We start from the raw sequence: 13,129 nt of genomic DNA on the forward strand, positions 1-13,129 counted from the left end.
GCTGGGTTCACATCCACCGGTTCCTATGAAAAGTGCAGAACACACCTCTCTGGGGGGAGGTGGGGACATGGGAAGTCACAGAGTGATCGGGGGATAGCCCTTAAGAAGTGCCACCGACAGAGGGAACCTTGGCTTAGCCATTAAGACGCCACGTGGGACACCCACAATGATACACTGGAGTACCTGGGTTTGAGTCCCAGAGCTGCTTTTTTTTTTTTTTAAGCTTTATTTATTTATTTGAAAAGCAGAGTTAGAAAGAGAGAGAGATCTTATATCGGCTACCATGGCCAGATCTGGGCTAATCTGAAGCCAGGAACCAAGAGCCTCTTCTGGGTCTCCCATGTGAATTCAGGGGCCCAAGGACTTGAGCCATCTTCTGCTTTCCCAGGTGCATTAGCAGGGAGCTGGATCAGAAGAGGAGCAGCAAGGACTCGAACCAGCGTCCATATGGGATGCTGGCACCACAAGGGGTGCCCCCCACCCCGAAATGCTCCTGATTCCAAATTCCTGAGCACGCACACGCAGGGCTGCAGCAGGTGATAGCTCACCTACTTTTTTCCATGCCACCCATGCAAGAGACTGGGATTGAGTTCCTGGCTCCTGGATTTGGCCTGGCACAGGCCCAACCACCGCGGGCCTTTGGGGAATATCTCTGCCTCCCAGATACTAAGTAAGTAAATGATTAAACAAATGAAAAAAAAAAAAGGGCCAGAGTCATGTGTGCCTTTCAAAAGATGCATGACTGAGTAGGGAGGGGCCTGTGGAGACAGCTGAACAGGTAAACTGAGTCCTGAAACCAGGGGGAGCTCACAGCACTGGGGGACAGTCACCTTGCAGCGCTGGCGCCAGGCCAGTCCTGCGTCCCCACAGATCATCCCACTTCTCTCTATGAGGGATCCTGCCGGCACCATGGCTCAATAAGCTAATACTCCACCTTGTGGCTCTGGTACACTGGGTTCTAGTCTGGGTCGGGGCGCCGGATTCTGTCCCGGTTGCCACTCTTCCAGGCCAGCTCTCTGCTGTGGCCTGGGAGTGCAGTGGAGGATGGCCCAAGTGCTTGGGCCCTGCACCCCATGGGAGACCAGGATAAGCACCTCACTCCTGCCTTCGGATCAGCGTGGTGTGAGGTCTGCAACACACTGGTCGTGGCGGCCATTGGAGGGTGAACCAACTGCAAAGGAAGACCTTTCTCTCTGCCTCTCTCTCTCTCACTGTACACTCTACCTGTTCAAAAGAAAAAAAAAAAAAGGTTAAAAAATATATGAGGGATCCTGATCTTGCTCCAGAAGCTCTCCCGGTGTTTGCAGTCACAGCCCATGGCTCCCTGCTCTCCACCCTCCTGGGCCACAGCTGCCAGAACAGTGAACGTAGTAACTGCAGGATAGAGGGGAGGGTCCCGGGCACACCACACAGGGGCCGGGATACAGCGGAGGAGGCCAGGTCCTTACCTGAGAGCTCAGTCCCGCTCTCCCGCAAGGCCAAGACCCGCCCCCGCGGCACGCCCCGCCTGCTCCCCGCCCAGGCCGAACTCCGGCCTGAGCAAAGCCCTATCCGCACCTGGAGCGCCTGGCGCAGCGTCGGGGACACAGCAGCGCACACGCGGACCTGCCTCGGACCATGGGGCCCCACCGACTGGACGCGCGGATTGGTGCCCTGGCCTGCGGGTTCCTGCTGCTCCTCCTTGTCCCAGCCCATGGTGAGGCTCCCTCGGGCGGCGACAGGGACCCGGGTCGGATCTGCCCAATCCCGCAGTTAGAGCTGCGGCCGCGGGAGGGCAGCGCCTGGGCTGGTGGAGCGGGTGGAGGTGACAGCGCCCCACCAGCGCGCCCAGGTTGGGCCCTGAGGCTTGGAGAGGGTCAGCGCTGCCAGAGGCCCCAGACTCCGAGGAGGGAGCCTAACAGGAGGGGCTCTAAGAGGGCAGCTTAGGTTGAGGGGTCTGGGCGTTCCCTTCCTGTGTGTGTGGCTGTTGGCGCCCCCGCCCACGGTCCTGAGAACAATTAGCGACATTTGGGTGCTCTTGGCCAGAGGCACCAGGTCCCCTCTAAGGTTAGTAGCAGGGAGCATGGGGGCCCTGGGGCTGATCTCAGAGGCCACAGGGCCCCTCAGCCCACGCGGCTGCCCTGGGGCCAGAGGCTTCTGTTTGAAGGCAAAGACCAGAGGCTCTGTACCTGCCCGGGCCCTCCCTGTCCTTACCAGAGCTCTCCCAGGTGAGTATGGGGCCTGGGTGTCTGACCCTGGATGCTCTAGGTTGACAGGTCTTCTCCCCCACCCTGTCCCAATCTACTCTGCCCAGGGGCTCCAACTCACCCTCCCCTGTGCCCAGCCGGGCTGCAATTCCACCATTCCCGGCCCTTTGCCCAGGCTCTCAAGGATGTCTGAGCCTGGCAGGAGGCTCAGCCTGGCCTTGTAGATGCCTCTTTTAGTCATTTATCGATTTTTAAACATTTACTTATTTGAAAATTGACAAAGTCAGGGAGACCAAAGAGAGAGAGTGCGCTTCCATCTGCCGGTTCACTCCCTAGAGGGCTGCAACAATGGGGATGGGCCCTGTGGAGACCAGGAATCAGGGCCAGGACCTGGGCCAGCTTCCACTGCCTTCTCAGGCTCGAGAGCAGGGAGCTGGATCAGAAGCAGAACAGCTGGGATCCAACAGGCACTCTGATGCGGGATGCTGGTGTCACGGGCGGCAGGTTAAGCTGCTGGGCCGTAACTCCACCCCCAGTGGCTAAACAGTATTTCCTGTGGGTTTCATGGTCAGAAAGAATGCAGTTGTTGGCAGGAGCCGTGGCTCAATAGGCTAATCCTCCACCTTGCAGCACTGGCACACCGGGTTCTAGTCCCGGTTGGGGCGCCGGATTCTGTTCCGGTTGCCCCTCTTCCAGGCCAGCTCTCTGCTGTGTCCAAGGAGGGCAGTGGAGGATGGCCCAGGTCCTTGGGCCCTGCACCCCATGGGAGACCAGGATAAGCACCTGGCTCCTGCCTTCGGATCAGCACAGTGCGCTGGCCAAAGCACGCCAGCCGTGGTGGCCATTGGAGGGTGAACCAATGGCAAAAGGAAGACCTTTCTCTGTGTCAATCTCTCTCACTGTCCACTCTGCCTGTCAAAAAATAAATAAATAAATAAATAATAAAAAAAGATGCCATATCACAGTGCCCGCTTCAAGCCCTAGCAACACTGCTTCCCATCCAGCTTCCTGCTAAAGCACCTCTTGGGAGGCTGCAGGTGATGGCTCAAGCGCTAGGGCCCCTGGCACCCATGGGTCTGGATAGAGTTCCAGGCTCCTGGCTCATCGCTGGCTAAGCCCTGGCCGTTGTGACCATTTGAGGATTGAACCAGAGGATGGAAGATAATAAAAAAAAAAAAAAATCCAGTTGTCTCTTGGTGTCGTCACAGAGTCTCCCAAAGATAAAAAAGGCCCAGTTTCTCCCTGGAGCAGCCCCATGTCCACTCCCCCGCCAACAACACAAAAATCAATCCCCTGGCCGTATTATGATGAGCACGTGGTTTCTTATTCCTGCAGAAGTCTTATTCCTTAAAGAGATAGTCGAGGGGCAGCGTGGAAGCCCATAGGGTTAACCTGCCACCTGCGGAGCTGGCATCCCACGTGAGCGCAGGTTTGAGTCCTGACTGTTCCACTTCTGATCCTGCTCCCTGCTAATGCCCCTGGGAAAGCTGAGGGACATGGTCCAAGTGCTTGGGAGACCTAGATGGAGTTGCAGGCTCCTGGCTTTGGTCTGGCCCAGCCCCAGCCATTGTGGCCCACTGGGGAGTAAACCAGTGGGGGGAAGATCTCTGTCTCTCTCTTCCTTCCTCCCTCTCTCTGTAAGTCTGCCTTTCACACAAACAAATAAGTAAATCTTAGGGGAAAAAAGTAGATGATCAGTCAGGACAGAGCAGTCCCCAAGTCTGACCCTGAAAGGATACAGTGTGTGGGCGTGTCTGAAATCCAGGTACAAATCTGCCCATACACAGCCACAGCTCAGGGGAGACGAATGCTAAGGACACTACCTCAGGCTCAGACTCTCCCCTGGCCCCCAAATTTCCCAGCTTATGCTCTGTGTGTGTGTATAAAAGCCGCTTCCATGAGCCAGAGGGAAGGGGAGTTTGAAGCAAAGACTCTTAACACCCTGGCCCAGCCACACAAATAATGAAGTCTTTGAATTGCCACAGGTGGGTGTGTCTGAGATTGGCCACAGCGCACATCAGATGAGGGATTCGTTCTGCTGGTCCTCCAGCAGGCTGCAGGCTATTCCAGAATTGGGAGCCTATTCCTAAACTGGGAGTCTCTTCCAAAATTCCAGAGCGCCTATTCCGAAACTGGGGACGCTCGAGTTCTTTACGGAATGTCGCGTCGTGTTTGCGTGTATGTGTCACAGCTCTCTGGCACACGTTAAATCATCTCCAGATGAGTTCTACCATACAGTGCAAGTGCTGGGTAAAGAACTGTTATATTAGTGTCAGGAGGAGTGACAAAGAAGTCTGTAGATACTGAGCACAGACACACGATATATTTGCCTGAATATTTTCGGTCTGAAAAGTTCGTTGCTTCTATGGTTACTGAGCCCACATATAGGGAGAATGTAATTAAAGACCATGAGTGGGAAAGGTGGGTGGTATCATGGGCTTCTGTCCACCCAGCCTAGGGCCTCCTGCTCAGCGGCCAGCAAGGTCCCAGGGCCTTGCACAATGTCCACTGTGCACTTCCACGGCTTTTTATTGCATTCACAGAGATCACTCTATCAGTTCTTCCACGCGGTGAGATCCAGGCCCCAGCAGCAGAAACGCACTGACCTGCTTCCTATCACTATGGATACGTTATTTCTGGCCACTCATTTGAGGGAATCATGAAGGCACTTGCAGGAAATCTGTGCAGCGAGTCTTTGGAGATCAGAGACCTTGGGGAGGCCATGGGCCTATGCCAAGGAGACGGCCACAGCAGAAGTGGGAGGGCAACATTTGGGAGCCCCACCTGATGTGCCTCTCTGCCCACAGGCCAGGATTCTGCCAGCCCCATCCGGAACACACACACAGGGCAGGTGCATGGGAGCCTGGCCACACCAAGTGGCCAGTCGTGGTAACTGGACCTGCAAAATACAAAGCCCCTCAGGCGAATCCAGAAGCCCATCTGTAACCCAGGGTCTCCTCTGACCCCATGCACCTGGCAGAGATGTATGCAAGGCTAAGGTTCCAGGCTGAACGTGACCCCACCCTAGAACCTGGCATTTGTTTTATCGTGAATCAGGCCATGTGGGTATTACTCATTGGGTGTGTTTTTGATCCTTTGTCTCCTCATTCTAAAGGCCCAGGTCTCTCCCACACCCTTTCCCTCTCTAGTCTGTGCCCTGAAATGCACAGGCTCTCCCGGCGACAAGAACCTTCCAGGCAGATCGTCTGCCCCACATCACTGTGGCTCCCAATAAAGTAATATTTGGGGTTTTCTCCCCACTCAGAGAGGGAGCAGTTGTTCCCAAGGTCCGTGGCAGTCGCTGTGCGTGTCCGGGGCAGGAACCGCGGCAGCGTCTGCACGGAAGCCGCCCCTGTCCTCCGTGGACTCTGCTGAGCTCCAGCTCACTGTCAGCCTCACAGCCGGAGCTGCTGCTGCAGTCACTCTGTCCTCCATGGTTGGGGCGAACGACAAGGACAAGGTCGGGACCAGGTCAGCACAGAGGCGCTGTTTACTCACCCGCTCCGGGGCCAGGCTCTCCTCTCCCGGACCCAGGGCCCAGAGCACCCTTGTGGCCGGGCATCGCCTACTGTGACATGGGAGGTTCCTCCCAAGGATGAGTCAGCTTTCATGGGCTGGGGAAGATTGATTTCTGCAAATTTTTATATTTTTTTAAATATTTATTTGTTTATTTGCAAGTCAGAGTTACACATAGAGAAGAGATGGAGAGAGAGAGAGAGAGAGAGAGAGAGAGAGAGAGAGAGAGAGAGAGAGAGATCCTATCAGGCCAGGACATTAAACTGCTGCACCACAGAACCGGCCCTGGTTTCTACTGATTTGAAGGCAGAGAGACAGGGAAAGAGGGAGAGACAGAGGGAGAGAGAGATCTCCCCTCCACGGTCACCCTCAGTCGCCCGCTGTGTTAGGAGGGGAGCATCCCGGCTGCCTTGCTATTGCTGTGCCAGTGTCTGCCCAACAGTTTGCACTTCCGTTGGGCTTCTACCGAGGGTGGGACTTGCCAGGCAGGTGGAGCTCCAGGTTAAGTTTTGAAGGACTGCCCGTCAGGTTCCCAGAGCAGTTGTCAATTTCCTAACACTTGCAATGTGTAGAAGTTCCGATGCCCACCACCGTGCCAGAACTCTGTACACCTGTGCAATTGGTCCTGTGTTTCGCCTATTACTAAGGGATTTTGCTAGGACCTCAGGAGCCTCTTGAGCTGTGGGATGTCCTGAGCTGGGCCCAGGGACAGCACTGCTGGCTGGGATATGGGGGAGAGTTTCTTATGCAGGACGTTGGTCAGGTCAGTGTTTGGAGGTCCGAGGCCTTGGCAAGGCCAAGGTGCTGATGTCACGGAGACGACCACAGAGCAGTATGGGAGGGCAGCTGATGAGGAGCCCCACCTGATGCGCCTCTCTGCCCACAGGCCACGACTCTGCCAGCCCCATCCGGAACACGCACACGGGGCAGGTGCGCGGGAGCCTGGTCCACGTGGAAGGCACCGATGCGGGCGTCCACACCTTCCTGGGAATTCCCTTTGCCAAGCCACCTCTGGGGCCGCTGCGGTTTGCACCTCCTGAACCTGCTGAAGCTTGGAGTGGAGTGAGGGACGGGACCTCCCACCCAGCCATGTAAGTGCTCCCAGGGCCCAGGGAAGCTCCCACTCCGGCAGGAGGTCAGGGGAAAGATCCTCTGAGTTCTGGGCCAGCCCAGCTGTCCTGGGACAGAGCTCCCATTACCAGCTTTCCCTGTGGTGATGGCTCCCTCGTGCGTCATTCAGTGAGTCTGCTTAGGCTTGGAGGATGCAGGGGCAATGAAATGCTTTGGGGCCAGAACTTGGCACTCAGAGCACATTAAATCCAGGTACAGAGAGAAAAGCAGAGACGCTCTCCCCGTGTCCAGGAGAGGCCACAGGCTCGCTGCCTGCAGGGGGCGCTGTGTCTGGGTGAGGTCCACCTGGCTCCACATGCTTGTAGGAGTCCCTGACTCCATCAGCAGATCCTGCAGCTCCCTGAGATGGGCACCAGAGGGGGTCGTCATGGTCACGAGGCTAACAACAGGGCGAGGACATTGGCCAGGGACCCGTGTATGCCCTTAGGACTGGAGACTGTGGGAACGGTGAGGGTCCTGAGTCTAGAGTGAAGGTGAGGGACGTCCACTGCCCTTCCTGGGGAAACGCCATCCGTCCATCCAGGTGGCGTGTGCGGGAGGCTGGCCTGCTCCGGCATGGCTGGGTCTGGGTATGCAGCACTGAATGTCCCCTCCTGCAGTCCGACTTCCCACAGAGTCCCCTGTCAGTCAAGACGGGGTCCCCAAGACTCTCAGACACCTGAGGTTCCCAGGATGCCACACCATCCCAGCTCACCCAGAGTCTAGGACCTGGATCCTTGTGGAAGTGTCTTATGGGGACTCATGAGTGAGCACGGTGTAGGAGGAGGCCCGGGGAGGTCGGGCACACTGGACCCAGGCTTGGCTGTGGCTGCCGCCTAGACTAATGGCTGCCTTGGGTGGCTCCAGGTGTCTGCAGAACTTGGCTATGATAGATCAAGCTGTTCTACAGTTGAACCTCACCCCGCCATCCATCCCCATGTCCGAGGACTGCCTGTACCTCAACATCTACTCGCCTGCACATGCCCGTGAAGGCTCTGACCTGCCTGTGAGTGTGGGGCAGGGTCGGCCAGGGTGGGAGGGCATTGCCTTCTGCTAGAAGATGAGAAAGGAGAAACTGAGCACGGGCCCTCCTGTGAGTGCACCTGTCCAGAAGCCTCTCACTATCGGAGCCAAGAAGTGCTGCTCCCCCACGGTGGGCAGCTGATGCCTGGGCGTGGAGTCCCAGGGACTGAGATGTCAGAGGTCAGACTGATGGCCTTGAATGGACGCAGGACACCTGCAGCTCCTCATGCCCAGGAGGCACACTAGTGACCCCTGGCTACACTCAGAGGTCACCACAGCTCCCAGCACGGATGGTGTGGGGGCCTGAAGAAGGGAAGGCGCTTGGATTGGCATCCGTGTGGATTGATGATATAGAGAGCCGTTGTTTGTCCACTTCCCAGGGCCCTCAGAAGTTGATGGACCAAACTTTGAACAAGGGGTGAGACTCAAAGGATGGGAGGCCTGGTCTTCCTGATTCTACCTGGGTCCCTAGCTCATGGCCCAGATCCTGCACTCAGGCCGGAGTTGTGCTTGGCTCTGCACAGACCCCAGGTAGTGGTTAGACCAGGTTGGGGATAAGCATTCTTTAGATGGAGGAAGCCATGAGTTACTCCCTTGACTTTCCCCAGGTGATGGTGTGGATCCACGGTGGTGCGCTGACTATGGGCATGGCTTCCTTGTGCGACAGTACTGCACTGGCGGCATTTGAGGACGTGGTGGTGGTCAATATTCAGTACCGCCTGGGAGTCCTGGGCTTCTTCAGGTGAGACCGGGGCTGTGGTGGGCACTGCGGGATGAGTGGCACCAGGAAGCCCTGTGACTCCTGTCTCTGCCACTTCTCAGCACTGGAGACCAGCACGCCGCCGGCAACTGGGGCTACCTGGACCAAGTGGCCGCGCTGCGCTGGGTCCAGCAGAATATCGCCCACTTTGGAGGCAACCCTGGCCAGGTCACCATTTTTGGTGTGTCTGCGGGTGGCTTGAGTGTGTCATCCCATGTGGTGTCGCCCATGTCCCAAGGTCTCTTCCACAGAGCCATCATGGAGAGTGGGGTAGCCCTGCTGCCTGGCTTCATCACCAGCTCATCGGAGGAGGTCTCCACAGTGAGTGTCCTCACTGCCCAGGCCTGCTGCTCCTTCCTATACTTCACCTCTGGTCAAGGGGCACAGGGAGGGAGGACCATTGGGTTCTCAGGCACTGCTGCCCACCATTGCATTTCTGAGAGTTTCCTTTGTTAGAAGCCACACACCTGTGTCTCAGCAGAGTCAGAGGTGGTTATCTGCTCCATCGTGCTACCTCCCTGAGTCCCAGGCTTTTGGCAAAGCAGGTGCTGCCCACTGTGGCTGTGCAGTGCCAAGTCATGGGGAAGGAAAAATAGTCAGCTTTCACTGCAGCCGTGCACACACCACACCCTGTGTGATCTGGGGTGCACCTGCCTTCTGTGGGGCCTTGGGCTACCACCATATATCTACATGGCTGTGCCAGCCCCTGTGTGGTCCCATTACAGGAGGTGGCCAACCTGTCTGGCTGTGGCCAGGTGGACTCTGAGACCCTGGTGCGCTGCTTGCGGGCCAAGAGTGAAGAGGAGATGCTGGCCATCACCCAGGTCGGGCCCCATGCACGTGGGTGAGGGGTGATGGGCTTGTGTGCACCTCATAGTCCCTGGGGCTGCTACCTCACTTTCATGCCCTCCTGATATCCCTGCACTAGATCGGAACAGGGGACCCAGTCCTGTATGCCCAGCGGGGTCCCTAGGTGGTGAGGGTGAACATGTTTGGAAGAGCCAATCAGGGATGGGAGAACTTAAAGGGCTTTAGAGAACACCTGGAACACAGCTTCCTCCCTACCCCGTGTGACCCCACAGGCCTTCATGGTCATCACAGGGGTGGTGGACGGAGTCTTCCTGCCCAGACACCCCGAGGAGCTGCTGGCCTCTGCTGACTTTCAACCCGTCCCCAGCATCATTGGTGTCAACAACGATGAGTGTGGCTGGGACCTCCCCAAGGTGAGCCCCAGCCCTAGCTCCTGAGTTCCCTCTTAGCCCATGTGATTAGCAGGCCTCTGGGCTTCAATGCTCCAACCCAGCCCCCCACACACACTTGGGACTCTCCCCTCTCCACTCAGTTCCTGTTCGCCACAGACCCTCAAGAGGAGAGAGACAGAGGGGCCATGAAGGAACTAATGCATCAAGCAACAAAACAGCTGGTGAGGTCCCTAGGCTCCTGCCCAAACAGAGCGCATCCCAGACACCTGCCCACACAGGGACTCCAGGAACCAAGGCTCTGCTGTGTGTTTGGGTGGGGTCTCCCGGAGCCTGGTTCTGCCCCCAGTTTCTGACTATACAGGACCTCCGTCCCCCAAGCTGAGGCTGCTGCCTCTCTCCCAGGAGCTGCTCCCCTCACTCCTCCCCCTTCCCCTGGGCCAGATGCTGCCTCCCGCTTTGGGGGACCTGTTGATGGACGAGTACATGGGGAGCAATGAGGACCCCAAGACCCTCATGGCCCAGTTCCAGGAGATGATGGCAGACGCCATGTTCGTGATGCCTGCACTCCGAGTAGCACATTTCCAGCGTGAGTTCATCTGTGACTGAGGCCTCACTCGCTAGGGGGCAGCTCAGAGCTGGGGGCCCTTTCCTGAGGGTGACAAATTTCAGGCCTTGGTCCTGATCCATGTCCTAACTGGGCCCCCGAGTGCCAGGCACTTGGTGTCACTCATATCAGTAAACCCCCATGGCTCCTTTCAAGGCCAACATCACCACTCTGGTACAGAGGAGCAGACTGGGCTGAGTGAGCTTCACTCACTGTTCTTAGACCTCATAGCCATGAAGTCCAAGGCCAGGATCTAACCCAGAGCTGTCCACTGCACCTGTTCCCCCTGCTACTTCTCCCCAACTGCCCAGGACACAGCTAGTGCATTAATTATGTGTCATCCCCACGGGCATTGGAGGAGAAGAACGGGTTGGGACCACCCATCTCACCCAGTCTGTCCCCAGGTTTCCGCGCCCCTGTCTACTTCTACGAGTTCCAGCATCGACCCAGCTTCACAAAGGACCTCAGGCCGCCCCACGTGAGGGCCGACCACGGCGATGAGATCCTCTTTGTCTTCAGATCGTTTCTCTATGGCAAGAAAGGTGAATCTTCCTCCTTTACCAGGATGGGGATGAGGTCCAGGCTTTCCCTGAGGGGCTCTGCACCCACCAAAGGAAAGAAAGGATGAGGCTCAGATGGGATCCAGGGTCCAAAGTCTTACAGCTCATAGGGCGGAGCCAGGTTTGGGTCTGAGAGCCCGCAGGGGCAGCCTCTGCTCCCTCCTCTGCCCGCCCAGGGATGAGTGTCCAGCCTGGGTGCACATGGGTTCAAAGTCATGTCTGTTTCCTTACAAATGTCCCAGGAACAAGGAAAGCAACCATGCAGGCAAGGGAGAAGCCAGTGTCAATGACTTAGGGGCTGACTGGGGACATGGAGCGTGGTCTAGTGAGCATGGTGCATGATGGGGCAGCAGCACTGGGGTGGCCCGAGCTGACCCTGCCCCCTCCCCTCTGCAGTGCCCCTCACAGAGGAGGAGGAGCTGCTGAACAGGAGGGTGATGAAGTACTGGGCCAACTTTGCTCGCAACGGGTGAGACGACCCCCCCAAAACCCCAGGGAGCTGGGACCCTCTGCCCTCCCTCCTCTGTGGGGACCTCACCAGCATCCAGGGTCCTAAGTCACATGACAGCGCCCTCCCCAGCTGCAGGACCCACTGGCACTCACAGGGGCCCTGGGGACCAGGCACACTCTACCCATCTCCCAGTGACCTGGGGTGGGCCATGAGCTGCTCCGCCCAGGGCTCCCTGTGGGGGAGGAACAGGTCAGGTCCCCACTGGAAGGAGGTCATTGAGTCTCCTGCTTCTGGAAACTCATTCCTTACCCCTCCTGGCCTACAAGGTGGCCTGGCCGGACCCCAGATAGGTGCTCATTGCTGGGCTGGGCAGTGCTCATAGTGACTGTGGTGCCCCCTTCCTGACGTCTTGTCTGCAGGAACCCCAATGGCGAGGGCCTCCCACACTGGCCTGTGTTCGACCAGGACGAGCGATACCTGCAGCTGAACGTGCAGCCTGCAGTGGGCCAGGCCCTGAAGGCCCGCAGGTTCCAGTTCTGGACCCACACCCTGCCCCAGAGGGTCCAGGAGCTAAGGGGCACTGAGCAGAAGCACACAGAACTTTAGCTGCCTGTGTGGGGTTGGGGGACAGGGGCTCCTGAAGGTGGGGCCCCGATGCACTCACACACATCCCCGGAGGAGACATGCATTGAGCACTCCTACGTGGCCACTCAGTCCTCTGGCCTCCGTAAACCTAACATAACATTGTGGAGAACCCACGGGTTGAAGTTCATTGCCTAGCCTGCCCTGGGTCCCCTTGTGTGAGACGCACCCAGTACACCCTCCATGGAGCTATGTTGGGCAACACCATGACCTCCCAGCTTCCTCAACACCAACTGGGCCCTGGGCCCCTCCTCTTTTTTGCCCCCTCAACCTTCTCCCCACCCTCCCTTTCCTCTCCTCCCAGCCACAGTCATTCTCCATGAGGAGGGAATTGCGTTGGGGATTGTTGCCTACCCTGGGTGCCTTAAGTCCTACATGCTCCTCCTCCTCCCAGCATGCCCTGTGATCTCACATCTCTTAGTGGCCACTGAGGACCCAGACACCATGAGCAACCATGACTTCATCCCGGCTGGCTGCCATGAGGGTGCTTCAGTCCATCCATGCAGCACAAATAAAGGGTCCAGTCCTTTCACAGCTGAGTCACATTCACCTGAGTGAACCTGTCACATTTCCTTAGACCCTCAGCTCTCAAGAGACACCTGCTTACCTCCACAGCTGGGACACCATGAATCATTGATGCAGTAAACCTGGAGTATAGGGCTGTTGCTTTGCACAGGGGGTTAAGCCTCTACCCAAGTCTCTGGCATCTCATATGAGGAACAGTTCAGGTCCCAGCTGCTCCACCCCTGACCCAGATCTCTGCTAAGGCACCTGGGAAAGCAGCAGAGGAGGGCCCAAGTGCTTGGGCCCCTGCCTCCCTCGTGGGGTATACAGATAATGTTTCTCCCCTGGACCTGGCCTGGGCTATCCCTGGCCATAGTGACTAAGAGCCCTCGGCTGAGCAGAGGTCAAGGCCAGTTCTCAGGAGGCATAAAGTCAGCTCTTCATGAGCCAGGGTCCACTTCCCCTGGGTGCTCCCGTGCCCCGGCTGGCTCCTCCTTCCTGCAGGGAGCCTGATGTTTCCTAAATTCAGGTTGACTCCCGGTCCCCACACTGCTATCACAGGACCACAAGT

General features: G+C 57.4%; 1 protein-coding gene across 1 annotated transcript; it reads left to right on the plus strand.

Moving 5' to 3' along the window:
- The first annotated feature begins 1,564 nt into the window (after positions 1-1,564).
- On the plus strand, positions 1,565-12,570 carry LOC133748461 (cocaine esterase-like). Its single transcript, XM_062177255.1, has 12 exons — positions 1,565-1,696; positions 6,589-6,793; positions 7,680-7,818; positions 8,444-8,577; positions 8,658-8,916; positions 9,321-9,419; positions 9,678-9,818; positions 9,938-10,018; positions 10,239-10,383; positions 10,806-10,943; positions 11,358-11,430; positions 11,832-12,570. Exons 1-12 carry the CDS (start codon positions 1,618-1,620, stop codon positions 12,016-12,018), a joined length of 1,680 nt encoding a protein of 559 aa, XP_062033239.1. The 5' UTR covers positions 1,565-1,617; the 3' UTR covers positions 12,019-12,570.
- Positions 12,571-13,129: the final 559 nt, after the last annotated feature.

The sequence above is a fragment of the Lepus europaeus genome, chromosome 19 (genome assembly GCF_033115175.1).
Source record: "Lepus europaeus isolate LE1 chromosome 19, mLepTim1.pri, whole genome shotgun sequence".
NCBI lineage: Eukaryota > Metazoa > Chordata > Mammalia > Lagomorpha > Leporidae > Lepus > Lepus europaeus.